Genomic DNA, 20,238 nt, shown 5'->3' with positions numbered 1-20,238 from the left:
AGGCAACCTGAATACTTCTAAGGATGTTAAGGATTTGACAAAATAGTTGAGAACAAGAATAAATAGAGGAATAAACCACGGACTCACCTCTCCCACACTTTTCATAGAGCTACCAATTCGGCTAGACGTTCCATGAAAACGATCAAGATCCCAGCGAGGAATCTTGGTAACCATGTAATCTAGGCTAGGTTCAAAGCAGGCTGATGTTTTCCCCGATACAACATTCTGGATTTCTGGAAGTGGAATTCCTAGGGCAATCTTTGCAGCAATGAATGCCAGTGGGTAGCTATAAAAGAGGAGATTTTTTTTTTTCTTTCAGCAATGAGCATTAAAAACAGCCCAAAACATAAATTGGTCTTTCTTAGAAATTCTAGCATTATTCCACATCAGGGTATAAAACACATCTGGTTCTCTGTTCTGTATGAAGATTTAATAGCCGCTTATAAAATAATGTGAGTCATGATAAAGTAGAGAGACACGGATCACGAAGGAATTCACTCTCTGTGCCTGACATTCAGTGCAACAACTGCCAACCTTCACCTCTTTAATCCAAAATCAATGACTTCCTTGATAAGGTGCTCACTTTTCCAGAGCCTCCACTAAGATAAGAATCTGCAAAATACTCTTTTGAAAAGATATATTGATGTCTGCACCTAGGAAGACAGTGGAGTTAGCTGGCATTGTGGGGTATTCAATGGTCAGAAAATGTAGTCATTGCAAGCTTGGGTCCTTGCTTTGTCTCCAAATTATTTTTGAACTTGGGACTCCTTACAAAACTAACATTCTAGGAACTTAACCGGATAGTTTTGGTAATTATATTTGAGAATATAATTCACAGAACTGTAGAATTACATATGATTCTTTTAATACATCTCCCTCATCTGACAGATGAGGAAACTGATAGGGACAATAAGTGATGTGTCCAAAGTCAATAGGAGAATTGGAAGGAGAACTCAGGTCTCCTGACTCTTGCTTAGGGCAACACCTCCCTGCCACTCCATACAGCACTGCGGAGCCATATTAAGCAAAAAAAACTTTACGGGTAATTATTTAGTTCACTTAAATGCCATGTAATTTAAATGCCATATGCTAAGTATATTAATAGAAAAATGTACTAATGTTCCCTCGATTTATGCTCGCCGGCAGTTTTTAAATGGGTAGCAAATTCACTTATTTGGTTGCAATATTTATCTATAGAAAAATCCTACAATGTTTGGTCCTGTGCAGTTTTGCTAAAATAAAATAATTTATTGAATGCTTGAATCAAGTAAACTATACTATTTGCCTACCATTTACTATATACCTGAAGAAACCAGTTGAGGACTAAAGTTGAGAATTAATTTTCACTTTTTAACAATATCTGCAAAGTGCAATTAGGAAGCAGATTTTTTGCAGCCTGCTTTGACCACCCAGATTTTGATTAGTTTATGATTAGCCAGCAAACAAAGCCAGCGAGCAATATCATTTACTTCAATCTGGCGGCAAGCTCATTAATAACCATGTCCTTAGGGTCCTAAATGATTTGCAGCCAGCATACAGAAATGGGGACTATAGCTTGTAAATGCAGCTCAGTCTTCCACTAGCTGTCAGTTTTCCAAAAGTATCTGCGAAGAATCTGCAAACACATGGTCAATCACTCTGATCTTACCCAGTGGCCTTGGAGGCCAGGGCGGAGCTTCGGGACAATCTGGCATTCACTTCAATGATGCAGTATTCCATTGAGGTAGGATGAAGGGCAAATTGAATGTTGCATTCACCCACAATGCCCAGGTGGCGAACAACATTGATTGAAGTACGTCTCAACATCTGAAACTCCTCATTGGAGAGGGTCTGGGCAGGGGCCACGACAACTGAATCACCTATACATCCAAGCAACACTTGTTATTTGGTAGCATATCTAAATAACTAACTTTAGTGACTTAATCTATTTGTGTGATACAAGACACAGATTAGTCTAAGGGTTTGTTGGGAAAATAACTGTCTCAAGGCGATCCATATAAGGCACATCAGATACTCTTCCCTCTGATTCTTGTTTTGCCTGTATTACTCTGACACATTGTTGACAGAAACCCCTCTAACCTTTCCCAAGTTCATCTAGCTATCAAGGCCTCGGTCATCTACAATTTCAGAAATCTGCAATTTCCCTGCTCTTCATCTCAAAATCTCTCTTAAGTTCTCCCTTCTATAAACGATCACTTCCTCTTCACCCAGACTGGCTCAGCCCTCTGTTTTCCACATCTCATCCCTTCCCATTATCTTACTCCTCTCTAATCATAGCCCTTGTATCTTCAATCTCTTAATCTTTAGTCACCATTCCTCTGGCCCACAAACATGCTCAGATTTCTCCTGGCTCAAGAAGCCCCACCCCCTACACTGCCAATCAGAAGAACATCTCTCTTACTCTTTACAGGACTAAACTTCTTGAAAGTTTCCCAATTCTGTGTATCCCCAATTGCCATATAATTCTTTTCAATATGGCTCCCATAAACAACTTTGCATTGAACCTGTCCTCTTGAACATCCAAAAACCCACATTAAAATCCTAATTCTTGACCTTTCCCAGAATTTGATAAAGCCAAAACCAAAGCTCTTTTATGAAATATTTTCTTGTGTTGGCTTACTTGTGTACCACCCTGGCTTTCTTCCTAGCACTCCCTTCTTTCTCTTCAACATTAACCCTTCCTCTTACTCATGCCCTGTAAATCTAAGCAGTTCCCAAGTTCAGTCTTTGACCCTACTATCTTTCTTTCTATGCCTATGCCCTTGAGCACTTAGTCTATGCTTCCAGCTTCAGTTATGTCCTTCACACCAACGACTCCCAATGACTTTGTATCAACTTCCTTATTTGTATACCCTTTTCTTGAATTCCAGCTCCATATTATCAACCCTCTTCTTAAGAATTCCACCAATGCCTCAAAGTTAGCATTTCTAAATCCTAAGTCATCATTTTTGTCCTCTCATCTAACTAGCTTCTCTTCCTAAAAAGCCTATTTCACCTATTTCTATTACTTGTGGCTATTTTTTCATTCACTTGGTAACTAATACCCTCATCTGATTTAAGACTTCTTGACTTCATTTCTTACTTTTCAACACCAATTCTTACAGATTTTACCATCACTACATGCTTACATTTGACCTCTTCCTCAAATGAAATCAGGATAATACCTGCCTTACTTCACGGGTTTTTTGTGAAGTCAAAACGAATGTGAGGTTATTTTCAATACCATGAAATACTATTTTGTGTAAAATTTTATTGCTAGTCCATCAGCTAAGAATAGTAATTTAAAGAAAAGAACTTAATAAAGATGTCTATGGGTCATCAGAAGCGTGAACTGAAGTCATCACTGTAATTCCTGAAGATTCTTTGCCTACCTGTATGAACACCCATGGCATCGACGTTTTCCATGCTACAGACAGTGACACAATTGTCATCAGCATCTCGGACCACTTCATATTCTATTTCTTTCCAACCTGTCACTGACCTCTCCACCAGAATCTGGTTGGTCATAGCAAAGGCCTGGAAATGGGTGACAAAAGATATCAAAGAGTAAGGAAAAGCACTGGTTTAAACATGGATATTGGGCAAAATGCCCTGGCTTAAATCCTGGTCAGCATCGAAGTCTGAAGCCTAGTCTCCATCCTCCTCTATGTTCCAGAAGGCACAATGTGTCAGAAAATCAGTGAGGTACTAGGAATAGCATCCTGCAGTGAATATGCTTGATTTACATTATTGAGGCTTGCCATTCAAAGTGCTGATATGACATCAAATCAAACTAATTTAGGAAAAAGAGAAAATAATTGAGCAATCAGGCAGAGGGAAATGGAATTATTTCAGCAGCAAGGCTTCTGTAAAACCAGAAAATGTGATAAGTGTGAATAAATATGGAAAAATAAGTCTAAAGACTCTGGTTTTCTCTAAAATAGCTGAGAGTGCTTTGTACAGTGACATACGTAATAAAAGTCAGTTGATGTTGATGAGGAGAAGAAAGGATAATGATGGTTGTAAACAGTTAGCCAAGATGGCATACGAAACTTGGGAATTCGAAGAATCATATGCGACTATTATTATGGTTAATCACCGCCTAAGTGCTTAAATACCCTGAGTCATATATCATATATGCCTGATTAAACAGATATGAATTAGTATATAATTATCATTTCATATTTATTGAGTACCCACCGGTGGGTAGAATACAGAACCCAAAATATGGAAGAGGCAGTCTCTGACTTTAGGACATTTAGTGGCTGAAAATCCAAGACAGAAATGTCTCCCTTTGTCTTGTAATATTTTTGATTTGCAATGGCAGCAGGAAAGGAAGAGAAAACAATTGGGGAAAAAACTTTGAATTTTTTCAAATTATTAGCAGGCAGTATAATGAAATAACTCAGTGTTAGTTGGGTGGGGTGTGTGTGTGTGTATTTTAAATGTGTCTGAACACTATCTTTTTAAGCTCAGTGAACACTACAGGCTCCTCCATGTGCAACTGAAAATGTAACACATTTGTGCCCACAGCTGCCTATGATGAGGTTTTCCAAAGTGGTTAGAAAACTCCGTAGCCAGCATTGACAATTTAATAATGATTCATTTGTCATTAGGATTTCATGCTAAAAGAGGAAATCTGGGAAACAAAGGGTATGGATTGGGGAAAGCTCTCTGCATTCTAATGGACTAGGCTGGATGTTTTGACACAAGGACAATTGAGATCAAATTCACCTGTTGCCTCAGCTTCCTTCTTTCCAGTCTCAGATTTTATACAAAAGACTAACTTTGAGACCTAGATGAGTTAATGCAGCTTCTAAAGGTGCTAAATATAATCTCAAGAGAATAAGGAGTAGTTTAGGAATTAATGATAAAAGTAATTACTTCAAGGGAAAAGCTAGGTTTTCAAAAAAAATTCAATGCCTTATTGATTATTTTAAGGAATTTAAATAATTAAAAACTATCCCATTTTAAAATTGTTTTCATTGTAAACATTTTTAGACAATTCAGTATTCAGAATTTTTACACTGTAAAAATATATATTTTTAATAGAGAATAAGTATACATGAATACTAGTATTAAAAATATTGGGAACATCTAATATACCAGAGGGAAAAAAAATCACCTCTATAAACATTTCTTTTCTTTAAATACATGACTCATAAGTCCATAATGGAAACAAGAAATATTTATATTGATATATTTTCCTTTTTGGGGGGGTTTGTTTTGGCAACTCTGGAAACACTAAATCCAAGTTTGACATGTAAGTTTGTCATTTATAGATGTTTAAATATATTTAATTTTATTTATCTGTTCTCAAATCCTATGTCAACAATTCAAGGGCCACATTTTGTTTCACTCTAAAGAGTAAGTAATGACAGATAGAAGCTGTGCTTGGTATTTACTCAGCACTCTCCAAAGTAGCCCTTATAATAATCCTATCAGATTCAGGTCCACAACCACCATGTAAGGGACATGGGCCTCTCAGCTCTACACACATTCATTCATTCAGCCAGCAATTACTGGGACCCTACCTCACCAGGCATTGTTCTATTCGGTGAGAAGAGAGCGTGGGCAAAATGGCAAAATTCTCTGCTTTCGTGGAGCATGTTTTCTTTGATAATGTCTAATTTATTTTTTGGAACATATCTTGATTTTCTTTTTAATACTTAAGAAAAGAACTATTCAGTGATATGTTAAAGTGATTTTGATAGCACATAGAGTTTGAACACTCAGATCTCACTTTGGCTTATATGACTGTGTGGCAGTTGGCAGAGAGCTCACTCATTTATGATACCAAGAGGTTTATATTGTATATATTTTAAACACCTGAATTTGAGGGAAAGCCAATCTACTCAATGTGTTTTTTTCACTTTAGATGTCATCCATGTCATATTATTTCAAAAAAATAATAGAAAATGGGACATTATATTCATTTTTCTAATCACTAAAATATATTTTAGCATGATGGGTGTTTGGGAGCAGATTTTGAAGCAGAGGGAGATGGAACTGAATTGAGTTTATACCACTGAAATCAAATAGTACAATAAAGATGGAGTGACCATCATCAGTTAGCATGATCACCATTAGTCAGAGTGACCATCAGTTTTCCTAGTCCCGTCTAGGCTAATGCTGTGTTCCAAGGTAAATAACTGCACTGCATTTCCCTTCCAAAGGTACTGTCTTTTGGACAACACTTTTGGAAAACATGACAGTGGTTTAATAATAGAGAAAAGGTCATTTCTCATCTACATAACTTTCTCTAACTGAAAGGGCATATCAAATCCGTTTTCTTGGTTGGTAAGAATTTGGTCTGTGAAAATACATACCTTTGTGCTGAGGTCCAGTAAGATCTCCTTAGTGGGACAGAGGCCTGAGCCTAACCCCCCCAGGGCATAGGCAGAACGGATCATCACTGGATAGCCAATGGTGTCTGCAGCTTTCAGAGCATCCTCGATCTATCGATAAGAAAGACTCAAAGTTTTAAAAGCTGACTACATTAACAGAAAAGACCACACCAAGAGAGTATAGCAAATCAGGTAAATCAGTTTCTTTGGGGAGAATGACTATAGAAATGCTGTATTATTCCTTCATTTCCTTCTGAAAAACAAGTGCTGTTTTACAAATTTTAAGTAAAATTGTAGGATTTTTTTAATACACAGTAAAGGCTTTCTCTTATCTTTTGTTATAAATTTCAGTCTGCCATATAAAAAAAATGAAACAATGGCCCAAAATGAAATAATCATTATGAATTTGAGAACGGGAGCCATATTGAATTTTTAAATTCAGTTTAAAAGTCTTCATCTCTTAATGATACAAGGTTTTCTACTGCTGAAATGAACTTGATATTACTGCAATAGGCCATTAGGAATACTGTATAGAAAGAGATTTTCATTTTTCAAGTTCAGCCAGAGAGTAGTCTCAGAAGCTTGGATTTTTTTTTTTTTTTTTTTACCTTACAGAATACAACATATGGTGGCTATATTTTTCTGTCATGGAATATTATTACACTACCAATGGGAATGTAATTACACCTTTTCCATATGCCTGTTTCTCATCCTGAAGAAGCAAGGACATAATTAAATCTGGCAATGAAAGAATAAATGTATGGCAGGAGTTTTCCAAATGTTCAGCAGAGCTATCCTGGGACTATTCCTGACTGACAGCTCTGCAACATAGTATGTACTTGGTAGCATTCTTTTCTGAAACGTACATGGCCCATTTTAGTTGTCCCAGCAGTACTTGCCCTTTTCCCTAAGGATATGCCTACTTTTGCAATGGGAAAGTTGCATCAAAAACTGCCTCCAGAACCCCCACTTCATTGACTACATGTCTAAAATTAAGAATAAAGTCAGGGACAAAAACAGATATATAGCAAGCCAACTTTAACTTGGTGCCTTGTAATAGCCTATCAATAGGCACAGGCTACAGTTGAAAATGATTAACAAAAAGGAGAAATAATCTTTCCTCCCTAAACATCTAAGCCACAAGTTTCTCAGTCATGAATCTCACTGATCAGATCCAATGGCTTTTTCTAGATGATTTCATTTTTAGATGTTTATTCCATTCTAACAAGAAAATTTCAATCCCATCATTCCCCATTTGCAGGTCATTTGCACACACAAGATACGTAACTGATCCCAGAAAGTAAAAATCACTTTGGCATTGTAGGTTGACATGGTTCTTTGTTTTAATTCAGGAGATTTGATATTCAGCGGCACTTCATCCGTTGATAAACCGCTTTGTCTCTGGGCTTTTGCTTCCCTTTTCATAAAATATTAATACCTATCCCAAACATTTCAGCATGGAATGCTGCAATTAATACACAAAGTCTCTGAGGTACTAACACATTTCTGGAAGATAATACATGCAAATATAATAATTTAACTATTATTTTTATGCATGACAAATCACCCTCCCTATAACATAAGACAAAATAATGACCTTGTTTCTCCAGAACAAAGATTCCTTACCGATTCCACTGCAAAGCTTGGAGCAATCTTTTCATTAATTTCATTCAGTTTGTCTGAGAATAGCTGCCTATCTTCTGTGGCCATAATGGATTCAACTGAGGTCCCTAGGACTTTCACACCATACTCCTTGAGTACACCTCTCTTGAATAGTTCCACTCCTACAGAAGAACAAAGTATAATCAGTTTTTAAAATCTCAAACTTTTATGTCTTTTTTAACACATACCTGAAATACAACTTTTTTGAACCTTAAAATTAACTCCAATAAGCCATCACAGTCTACAATAGAATTGTACTTAAGATAATAAAAAAAAAAGAGAGAAATTCTGAAGACATTCTAGCAAAATATGTGGCTGGTGACATTACTTATATTACCACCTTCTCCAAATGGTTTTTATTATCCTCATTAATAAAAATCATAGGATACAGTGAACCTCTAGATTTTAGTATATTCCCTTTCCTTCTAAGGGCCAATCCTATAATGAGATTCTCTTATTTAAATAATCCCAGTGATGTGGGTATCTATCTGGGTTAAAAATCATCAAAATAATGTTTTCATTTAACATGCCATCCGACCTTGGCTAAGACTTTTATATTTGACATATAAATTACTTCGCCAACTGCTTACCCTGACTAGCTCATGAGATTCTCATTCATGATCTAGTTCCAAAGATTTGAAGCCTTGTAAAAAGGACAGAGTATTGGGCTCAGCAGATGCATGAAGGGATGGTAGAGAGACTGATCTATGTTATCATGAAAATATATGTGAAAGCCAAATGCTACCAGGCCAACATGTAAGAGCACAAAGCATTTAATCAATGTTAAATCTCATTTTTTATTCATAATCGTTCTCAGGGTCTCAATGGTAACAGAGAAAAGCAATATGCTGAAATGGAGCAGGGAGATCTCACTTGGCCACCCCAGAGCATTAAAGTAAAAGGTTTCTTTTTGTGCCTCAGCTGTTCTGTGAAATAAACCAGTAATATTTATCATATGACATTTTCAGGTTGCTGTTTGCTACCTGCTTCCTCACATATTAAAGAAAAGCTTTTATGAACACATAGAGCATAATTGTTAGATACAGTCAAACAAAAAATATTACACATAAATGCATGGGCCAAAACTCTGCAATTAAACTTAAAAGAACTCACCACAGTTCAGAGCTGTCTGGCCACCCATGCCTAGAATTAACCCATCTGGCCGTTCCGCCTTGATGACCTCAGTGACAAACTGAGGGGTGATGGGGAGAAAGTAGACAGTATCTGCTTGCTTTAAGCCCACCTCGTTGGTTTGCACTGATGCAATATTTGGGTTCATCAGGACAGTTTTGACATTTTCTTCCTGAAAGAAACAAAAGGATTGAGAATCTGAACATACGGTCTAAAGGAGAGAATGATCATATTCAAATGAAGGGTCTGTATTGGGTGATAAAAATTTTAGGTTATTTTGTGGGCTGTGGAGATCAGTAATAGGACTGGTGAATGGGATGGAGGGTAAAGGAAGACAAACATTTAGTGAGAGGAAGGAAAAAATTGCTTGAAAATAAATCTATTCAAAAAGAACTGGTTACCTCATGAGGTTCACCCTGAATTCCTTGCTAGAGGTATTAAGCAAAACTGGAGTTAATTTCTATAGAATTTGACTAGAGGTCTATGAATACTACTGAACTTTATAGCTCCACTGACTGTAAAAGACTAAAATATTTTAAAAATTAGTAAAATATAAAATGGAACCAGAGACAACATCAAAGAAGCTTCCCTTTCCAATGTTTGTCAGAGACCAACATGGAGTGCACATTTAAAATGCAAGATGATGTATTCCCTTGCTGGAAGCCCTGAGAGCCTTCTGCTGGATTCCATCTTTTTAGATTTTCATGCCTGCAATATTGCTTTAACAAAGAGCATCATACAACTCTTGATACGTACTATAGTAAAAGAAAATGACCATATGGCAAAAAAATAAAATAAAAATGTCTGTGTGTCTGTGTATGTATAAAGGTATTCATAGCTCTATCTTATTTCTGACATCTGGAGAGACCTCAAAAATAATTCTTCATGTAGGCTATGAAGGATAATAGCTTTATAAACTAGGATGAGGGCGATACAGCAAAATAATTATTATAAAATATGGCCATATGGCTCTTATTATTTTACCTATTACCACGTCAATTTTGAACTCTTCTAAAACATCAACAAAAATTCAGATGAGAGTATAGAAATCATCCTTGAAAGCCCTATATGTCCTTGGGGGAGGATCTGAATAAAATATTAAATATTTCATATTACTTTAAATTCAAATAGTGCCTTAAAACTTATAATGTACTCTTTTATCAATTTATTTGATTTTTATACCAAGACTACAAGAGATATTCCTACCTCACAGATGAAAAAATTGACATTCAATAAGGTTAAATGACTTGCCAAAGATCTTCTAGCTGATCAAATGGCAAAATTAAGACTCTAATCCAAGTCTTATGATTCAAGTTCTATGCCCTTTCCTCAATATGAGTCATCTCTCAAGATTTTAAGACATTGGTTTTTAAAAAGTATTACTAAGAAATTTTTGAACAAACACATACAGATAAGCAAATGCATTTAAAATATAGCTTGGAATTTAAATAATTAAGTCCAAACTGAGAACACGCCATCAATAGAAGTTACAGAAGGTCTCACTACTAAAGAATAGCACCAAAAGACTTAAGTATATTTGTAAGTATTTTACTGAATGTGTTATACAATGAATACAGCTATTTTTGTAAATCAAATTATATAGGTAAAGGTCCCATAAATGACTGTGATGAATGTCCATATATTTTAAAACTTAAAATTATTTCAAACTATACATTTTATGTATATATATTTTTTAATACAGTTCTGGCTACAATACATGCACCATCTGATTATTTTTAAATATTTAGTCCATAGGGGTGCCTATGTGGCTCAGTTGGTTAAGTGTCTGCCTTTGGCTCAGGTCATGATCCCAGGGTCCTGGGATGGAGTCCTGCATCCCGCTCCCTGCTCAGTGGGGAGTCTGCTTCTCCCTCTCCCTGTGCCTGCCACTCCCCCTGCTTGTGCGCTCTCTTTCTCTCTCTCTCTCTCACTATCTCTCTCTGTCAAATAAACAAATAAAATCTTTTTAAAAATTAAATAAATATTTAGTCCATAGATTCATTTCTACTAACTTCCTAGTTAATCATAATATTATTGCTAATAATTCCTATTCTTCAGTTAAAATATGTAACTTCACATAATGGATGTAAAGCACACAAAAAAATGCAAGCTATGAAACTATATTAATTCTTTATAAAACTACCAAATAGGATAGAAAACCATATGCTACTTAAATGTATTTATAAACCCTGAACATACTTATATTGTGTTCTAACCAATCTAAACCACTGGACATCCTATAATTATATAAAGAGAAATTGAGGGCGCCTGGGTGGCTCAGTTGGTTGAGCGACTGCCTTCGGCTCAGGTCATGATCCTGGAGTCCCAGGATCGAGTCCCACATCGGGCTCCCTGCTCAGCAGGGAGTCTGCTTCTCCCTCTGACCCTCCCCCCTCTCATGTGCTCTCTCTCTCTCTCTCATTCTCTCTCTCAAATAAATAAATAAAATCTTTAAAAAAAAAAAAAATAAAAAAAATAAAGAGAAATTGAATCATAATACAATGAAGTAAAGTGCTCCTTGAAAATGTGCACGAAAAACACATGTGCATATGTGTGTGTACCCATGTGTATGGAGAAGAGTATTAAAAAGTAAAAACAAATGGGAAGAAGAGTAACGTAATTGGGGACTGCATTCTATTTTTTTTTCAACAGACATCTGTCAGGTGAAAATCTTTGGGTATAGCTTACGAATACAACAAAAAGAAAAAAAAATGCTGGCCAACTGTTTTTCTGTGTTTGTTGTCTTAGTCCCCTGCCACCTACTCTGTGTGGCTTCCTCCTAGCCAGGTCTCTGGTGAATGTCTTTACACTGCAAAGCCAGAGGCAGGGTCACAGAAGAGCTCACATTGCCCCTGGATGGCCGATCAGCACCAAAATGGGGACTATCCAAGGAAATAAGGACAGCAAAGAGAAGCCAAGTTAGCTCTTTCACAGAAATACTTTATAAATACAGTGAAATGTTTCTAAAGGTTTGCTTTGCTATGACAAAGGGTTGGGGAGATCTTGAGAGGCTTTGAAGGGACAGGGACGGTGTTCTTCCCAACATGAGTATCAAATCCTCATTTCCACATGAAAATCTGCCAAATCATTCTGGTCAGTCATCCAACCCAAGTCATAGATGGAAAATGGGGTCCCCTAGTGACAGGTAACAACTTCTAAAGCTGGATAAAAGGCATTTGTTGTCTTTGCTCCCTCAACTTGATCTTGCCATTTCAACCACAGAAATGCCTGAAGCATCCTCTAGAACATTTACAACATCTTAGAGCACCAAAGATACCCAGATTCCCTCTTTCATACAAAAGACAAGTATATTTTAAATGCTCACTGCCTCAAAAGAAATGAGTAATATCTGTAAACATGGCTTTTTTATGTTTTCAGTATAAATAGGTGGTAACATAGATAATTTTGGAGATCACTCTTATGTTCTTGATTTGCAGGTGTGCAAAAAAGTTTGAGAAAGTTAAAAATTTCACCTGTGATCAAAGTTTCTTTAATATAAGATGTGTGAGAAATAGTTGATAAAATCAATTACAGTGACTTTGAAAAGAGGTAGTGTCATAAATCTAAATTATAAAATACTAATTAGACTCATTAAAGTAGTATATTAATTCTTACAAAGATCTCTCACCTTCATGGCTTTTACAGCCTGTGATCCTGAGTAATCAAATTCACCTGCCTGACCAATGGACAGACCTCCCGATCCTAGGATAAGGACTTTGGAAACCTGTAAGCAATAAGAAAATGACATTGCTCTGGTGAGTAAGATGGGGAAAAAAGGCAATTTCAAGAGCGGGGAAGTCTAACTATATTGTCTAGGTTTACATGGTGATTTAAAGGGCAGTGTTTCGAAAAATATGTTAGGAAAAAGACTAACAATTTTTTTTAATTTAAATTCAATTAATTAACATAATGTATTATTTGTTTCAAGGGTACAGGTCTGCTATTCATCAGGAAAAAGACTAAGAATGTAAACATCTCTAATTTCAAAGCAATTTCCAAAGTTCAGGAAGTTTTTTTTCACTTAAGTAAATATTTTGAGACGAGGTCTACATTTTACTTAAAGATACATAAATATCTAAATATAACTACATAAATATAAATGTAAATATATGCATCTATGTGTGTGTATATATATATATATGTATTCTTACATATATTTAAATAAAATTTAAATGTATTACATTGAACATTCCATGGTTTTCTTCTGGACAAAGCAAGACTCTGGGTCTTCCATAACAGACAAATGAAAACATAGAAGGCAAGGGGACATGGGTGCACCTTCATAATCACATTTTCACCTTTACATTTTGTGCCAGAAATATTTACAGAAAATACAATAAGAAAAAGTTCATGTCTTGGCAATATACTGAAATTCTACAAATTGTATATAGAATTCCAAGCAGATAATGATTCTGCTTATTTTTTAGCCAAAAGTGTCAAACGCTTCAGAGGAGAAAGATATTCCTGGTCACTGCAAAAGACAAGGACTTGGGAAACCTGGTTTGCCTCAACAAACATTTATTGGATGCCTACTACATGCAAAGGCACTGCTGAATCCCAAATTATATCTTTTTTCTCACCATTAACAAAAGAAAAGCGTCTGAAGAATGTGATGTTCTGAGAAGAACACTACACAGTAAGCACATGACTTCTTATGCTACCAAGAACCCACAGTTTGATTCCACATTGAGTGGGTGGATTACCTCTAAACTTTCCATCTCAGGAAAAGAGGCTGCCATGGAAATCCTTAAAACAGATCATCCAACTCAAATTATCATTTCATGTAAACATGTAATTCAATTTCCTTTATTTATAAAAAGAGTCAGTATGTATATATATATACTTGAAACTACATATACATTCTTCTAAATTTGATATAATAATGATGTAGGTATATATATGGAGTAACTATGAAGAAAATGGGTAGAAACCTTATCATGTTAACCTATGCATTTACACAAATAAGGACTCAAGTTTGTGCTATAGTACTACTTTACAGGTAAAATCATATTATTCTATTCACAATGTTGAATAATAATTTTTGTAGTTGAAACAAAAAAAGTTCTATCATCTATAATGATTCTGTAATCTGAACTGTATCTCAAGCATACATAAGACTATAGTTTAAGTAATAGAATGTGTCAAATTCTAAACTAAAAGCCTATTCTTTATTAAATTATTTTATTACAAATTTCTAGAAGAAGTAAACTATAAAAGATATGATTTTAAATCAAAAACATGAAAATTCCAATGAACACCAGCAAGAACAGACCAAATAATTAGATACTAAAATAATGGGTAATTACAATACTACCAATCATCTTTTATAGACATTAAAATAGTTAACATCATTCATTTAAAAATATTATCATGATAGAGAAAATCAAAAATACATAAACCAGAAAGAAGCCCACATATACTGACCTCAACTCGACTTGCAACTAGTGCTGGTTTGGGCAGAACTGATGTAATCGTGGTACCTTTCCCTTTCTTTATCAGTGAGAAAAAAGAATCAAATAGGTACTAGAAAAAAATAGAACCAACTAGTTAGAAGCCGCAAAACTCATAAGGTTGCTAGATAAAATACACACGCCCAGTTAAATTTGAACTTCAAATAAGCAACAAATAATTTTTTAGGATAAGTATTCATATGCAATATTTGTTTTTTGCTTTTCTGCCAAAATTGGCAAAACTAAATATTTACTACTATAAGAATTAGATCAAATAAACATTTCTAATTGTTCACTTCAAATCCTATCAAAAGCAAGTTTTCAGCAGACAATGAACATTTCAGATCATGCCTTCTGAGAATGTCAAGCTTTCATCCCCTTAATTATGAGTTATTTTCTTCTAAATGGTTTCTTCTAAATAAAACTGTAGTTATACAAAGAAATTAAAGCTCTATTACTTATACATCCTAAAGTTAGAAATAACTGGATTTTGAAAATTTCTATCAGCTCTAAAAATATCTCCAAAGCTTATTCTTAAACTTTACCAATGAATTTACTTCTATTGTTTCACTAGACATCACAAATTTCAACAAAGATACTCATTTTGCAACTATCTGGCAGGACAGAAAAGGAATTAAGCGCTACTCAATATCACAGGTCTTAATTTCAGTGTTCCTAATCTGAAGTACTACTATGGGCAAAATATTTAAATTTTAAATTAAAAAAAATAGTATTCAGCATGCATTAGGCAACAGATGTATGTAACCAAATTTTCTTTATGCGTTTCATCATGGGTTGATAATATCATACTGATTTGGGCTATTTAGAATCATTTCCCAAAAATATTTAAAAAATGAACAAAATAGGGGCGCCTGGGTGGCTCAGTCGTTAAGCGTCTGCCTTCAGCTCAGGTCATGATCCCAGGGTCCTGGGTTCGAGCCCCACATCGGGCTCCCTGCTCAGCAGGAAACTTGCTTCTCCCTCTCCCACTCCCCCCCCTGCTTGTGTTCCCTCTCTCGCTGTGTCTGTCTCTGTCAAATAAATAAATAAAATCTTAAAAAAAAAAAAATGAACAAAACATATATATCTGAAAAGGCAATTCAGGGATGAGAAAGTAGAGTTTACAGAGGGAAAATTCTGATTCTCCTCATTTTACCTAGGTGTATTTTCTGAGAGTATCTGCTGATGGGGAGGAGCTGTCTGTATTACTACCAGAGGCCATAGGGTGCGGGAGAGGAAGTCACACCAGACTTTCCAGAATTTTCTGTGTCACCACAAGCTCTCGTTTGAAAAGGTGACTTTGAACACTGAACCAAAGCTCACACACACAAAATAAAAGTATTTAAATTAAAAACAAAACTCCACTAAGCATTCCTTCTGGTTCTTTTCTTAAGCCATCTGACTCATGTAATATGTGCATGCATGCCCTCTCCCCTCCCGCATACCCCTGCCCTTCTTCCTTTTCCTGCTGCTGTTTATTCTCTCTTCCTGGCTACACAACCAGTTGCCATAGAGATTTTTGTGAAGTCACAGATGGGGGATTAAAATTTCATTTCAGTTATGAGAACAAGAGAGCAAGAGGGAATTCATTTGCATAGTACAACAACTGTAAATTTCAGAACTAAATATATTAGAATGATAACGATTTAAATAAAAATAACATCGCGTCAGGTTTCTTCAGGGCTTTCCCACTTTAAATTTTAAAAAAGACAGAAATTTCCTCCATGATATTCATGGGGGAAATCTTAATGCAATATACGTGTGTTATCAAAGCACTCTTCTTGAAAAATGTTCTGTACCCCAGATCATCTGGGGTGGTGATGTTTGTTTCTCAAGTTTTCAAATAAATACATTTCTGATTAAAAAGAAAAATTAAGTTTACAATAGGCCTAATTTCCTGACATACCTCAGTGTCTGTGGGGCCCGGGCTGACCTCTGGGTGGAACTGTACACCGAAGAAGGGTTTGCTCTCATGCATAATCCCCTGAAAGAACAAGAAATAGGAAGAAATTCCTTCTGTAACAATGACTGTCAACCAGGGCTATGTATTATTCAGTGCACAATAAAGTTCAAATTTAAAAAAACTGAGTTAAATGCTTAAGGACATTCTAACAGCTAACAGTCATAATAAAAATAGGCCAACAAGGACTCAACCAAATGTGGTTCCCTCAATAAAAACAATTGATTTGGTCTATAGTCTTTGGGCACCCCCTTCCCAGGGGCTGTTCAGAATAAACTCAAATCCTCTTCTTATCTCCAACTCCTAAATTACTTCTCCAAAGGTCTTCTTAAAGGCTACTTCAGAGCCAAGTGAGTCTCAGAGACCCACACAGACGAGGCCCAAACAGACCTCCACCAATCACCCATTAGCAATGAATGGGGAAGACAGTCACTGATAAACCACTCAAAGAGTGGATCTCAATGAGCCAACTGATCAGAGAATAAGACAGAAACGACTTTTTTAAAAAGCAGAGGGCTATGGGAAATAACCTATAAAAAGAGTTCTTACACACACACACACACACACACACACACACACCAAAAAACCCACATAAACAAGGTGTCTGGATAACAAGAGCATGAAAGTCCCTGCATTACTTATTGCCAACTGAACAGGTTTACAGAGAGCACTTACCTCGTTGGTTTGATCGTTGACATTCACAAAAAGTGGTTTCCAGCCAGCAGGAAGGGTGTTGTCCAGGGCATAGCCATGATTCTGAGCAGTAATGAAAGCCTGTCTGTTTGTGATATTCAAAACAGGCTGATTCTGCCCTCTGGAGAGAAAAGGAGAAAAAGAATAGGGAAAAGGAAAAGTGAAGAGAAGAATATAAACGCATTCGTTGTAAAATAGTGAATGAGAAAAACCTATTAAAATGTGAAAGTTTCAATTGCTTAGTGGAAATTACTCTGTGAGAAAAGTCACAAATTGTTAATCCCAATAATTTTAGCAACAAAAATCAATTCAGGAAGCTTTGCTGTGTGTTAAATACCGGCCTATTAAACTTCTACAATCAGTAAAAAGGGAGACCTGCGCTCATAACAAAAAGTTAAGAGTTGCTCACGAGCTTAACAGAGAGACAAATACAAGCGATTTATGTTAAGGGAGATAAGTAATTTTAAAGCCAGAGGAGTTTTTGTGAAATGATAAAGTGATGACTACTCTGTCCTGAATCATTTTGAATTACACTTTGTGAGGAGGGTGGGCCATGGGGGAAAGCGCCACGTTGGATAAACTGGTATCATGTTGGGTAAGGAAGTAAAATGGAGAGGATCTGAAGACTTCCTGGTTCTTAAGTCAAACTGGAGTCTTACAATGTTATCAGTGCTCTGATATCAAGCTTGAAAACCAGAACAGTTTCCTTTGGAATATCATTTGATGGAGCATAATAACCTTGATTTATGCCAAGGGAAGGAAAATAACTTTAAACTATAGCAACATTACTGTTAAAGAAGGCTGCCTTTCAAAAGTGCAATAAAAGTGGTATCAGGTAGTCAGACAACTGTGAACCATGTAATAGTACATTTATCTGTTTTTTCTGAAGAAAATGGCATGTAAGTTCTCTAAGGCTTTTGTGTTTAGTTATTAACAGTATTTCAGAGCCAGTTTGACCTGTAAACAGAAGCATAACTGTCTTACCTATTGGGCATGGACATCTTGTAGGTTTTGGCACCAGCAGCCAGCCCTGTTATTAAATTTCCTGTACTGATTCCAAACAATGGCTCCTTGCGATCACTCTCCAAAACCTAAACAAGGGAGGATTTTTATTAACCAGAAGTACCGTTTCAAAAAAAAAAAAAAAGATGCTCCCTCTGAAGGAATAAAAATGAAACATCCTTTTTTTTCTTAATTCACAAAGTAAAGAGAATATGAATAAAAAGCTAGACTATAAATAAGAATATGATTGACAAATGTGTAGCATTAGAATTAAAAAAAATGTACTTAATATTCAAACTAAACAAAACTTAATATTTCTTCAGAAACTCGAAGGTGTTACAGCTCCTGAGGTCATGGTGAGAAACATGAATTGTCATTTTACAATTGTGTAGAAAGACATATTTTGAGATTGGACTCTAGCTCTCTTAACTAGAGGACACAGTCCCAGTTATTCTGCCTGAAGAAAGGTTCTTTTTTCCTCTGGACCTTCTCCTCACTGGGATTCCTCCCATATAATATCAGCTGACACTGCCCCAGAGGTCACAGATAGGAGCACTAAAGAATATCTGAATACCTAACATAGATTACAGCCTTTTCAGCTGCACAGACTCCCTCCACCTCACACACAGATACACATTACCCCCAGGTTTACTGCACCTTTTTGACATTCTGGATTAGTGGTTGTGCAAGAGCAGGGTTCCCAGGTCCTCCAGCAATTAAAAGCCCATCATACTCCATCTTGGTGAAATCATGATTCCAGGGAACTAAATGCACTTCAGCTCCTCGCTGGAAAAGAAAGGCAAAAATGATCAAGTCAATAACATTTTTCTTTGCCAAAGTGTAATTTTGTCTAGACCTTCTCTTGACTAACCACTCCCTAAAGGGGAGGGGAAAATAATACATGATTCAAACAAATAATGCGGAGTGAAAAATTCCTTGGTGGCTCACTGTATTTTGTGTGATGTATACGAAGCCAATGGTCAATAAAAAGTGGAGAAAAAAACACCATTAAAGTTTTGATCCTGAAAAAATAGATAACACACTTTCCCGTATTTCAGGAGGTTTCAGAGCCTAAAGAATTCATGACCAGGCACCCAGGAATACAGATTATTTTCACTAGCTGTCCTAGAGAGAGTGACCAAAAAAAAAGATAAATCCATTTTCTGTAAAATTTAAGTTGGTCCACCTCTCACCTTTTTCAGTTTTGGTTTTTTTTAATCTGACTAAATTTTCATCAGTCTTCTTTCCTAGGGTTTTCTCATACTATCTGTAGAATCTATACTCTGATAGGATAATTAGAACTTTCGTATGTAGAAGTGGATAGGAAGATATCTTTGATGGTTTCCCTAGAAGCATTTCCTGAGACAAGGATTTGAGGGAAAGAAGTCTATTTGGCAGGGTTTCTAAGAAGTACCAATAGAAAGCAACACTGTGAGGCACCCCAATAAAGTATGCATTACCAAGCACTGTGGACAACTAGAGTTTCAGCCCACTGGGGAACTCTGAGAGCCAGTGTAGACTATCCACCCTCAAGATAACTCAATCATGGGGCAAAGGAGTTGAGATACTTACACACTGACCTTCTCTAGTCATTGGGTTGGGGCTGTTCCAGGGATCATTAATTCTGTGGTATTTCCTTCCTACCAGTAGGCTCCAACCATCTAAGGAAAGCCCTCAAGCAATGAAGTGCAGGCATTTGCAATTGGAGGACGGGCAAAATGCCTTATAATGGTAAAATGAGAAAGAGATACACACAGGACATTGACAGAATCTGCTACTGAAGAGTCAAATGCAAATTTTTGTTAATAAATTGACCAGAATTTGAAATCACGATTTGGATATCACTGATATTCTCTAACAAAGAGAAGGTGAATTGAAGAATTCCTCTATCCTCACACTATTTTGGTGTTATGCAAATGTCTGTGCATGCGTGCATGTGTACATTCATGTTTGAGATATATATATAGAGAGAGAGACAGAAACAGAAACTATCTGTGGCCTCTGAGGCAGTGTC

The 20,238-nt window shown here is 36.1% G+C and overlaps 1 protein-coding gene across 2 annotated transcripts in view; it reads right to left on the bottom strand.

Moving 5' to 3' along the window:
- Positions 1 to 20,238, bottom strand: part of CPS1 (carbamoyl-phosphate synthase 1) — a 122,680-nt gene that overhangs the window by 68,022 nt on the left and 34,420 nt on the right. Inside the window, exons 1-13 of one of the 2 annotated variants that reach the window (XM_078071279.1) lie at positions 19,797 to 19,832; positions 18,882 to 19,010; positions 18,207 to 18,313; positions 17,205 to 17,343; positions 16,476 to 16,553; positions 14,544 to 14,642; positions 12,748 to 12,843; positions 9,102 to 9,291; positions 7,953 to 8,110; positions 6,309 to 6,437; positions 3,372 to 3,516; positions 1,649 to 1,859; positions 88 to 286 (exon numbers count right to left, since the gene is read on the bottom strand). In XM_078071279.1, coding sequence (XP_077927405.1) covers positions 88 to 286; positions 1,649 to 1,859; positions 3,372 to 3,516; positions 6,309 to 6,437; positions 7,953 to 8,110; positions 9,102 to 9,291; positions 12,748 to 12,843; positions 14,544 to 14,642; positions 16,476 to 16,553; positions 17,205 to 17,343; positions 18,207 to 18,313; positions 18,882 to 19,010; positions 19,797 to 19,817 — 1,701 coding nt within the window. In that variant the 5' untranslated portion in view covers positions 19,818 to 19,832. Of the gene's footprint in view, positions 1 to 87; positions 287 to 1,648; positions 1,860 to 3,371; positions 3,517 to 6,308; positions 6,438 to 7,952; positions 8,111 to 9,101; positions 9,292 to 12,747; positions 12,844 to 14,543; positions 14,643 to 16,475; positions 16,554 to 17,204; positions 17,344 to 18,206; positions 18,314 to 18,881; positions 19,011 to 19,796; positions 19,833 to 20,238 lie in introns of those variants that run through there. The other variant, XM_036098744.2, reaches the window with a different exon arrangement.

This window comes from Halichoerus grypus, chromosome 4 (assembly GCF_964656455.1).
Source record: "Halichoerus grypus chromosome 4, mHalGry1.hap1.1, whole genome shotgun sequence".
Lineage (NCBI taxonomy): Eukaryota > Metazoa > Chordata > Mammalia > Carnivora > Phocidae > Halichoerus > Halichoerus grypus.
Note: the sequence above shows the minus strand (reverse complement) of the source record. Positions and strands in the feature narration are given on the sequence as shown.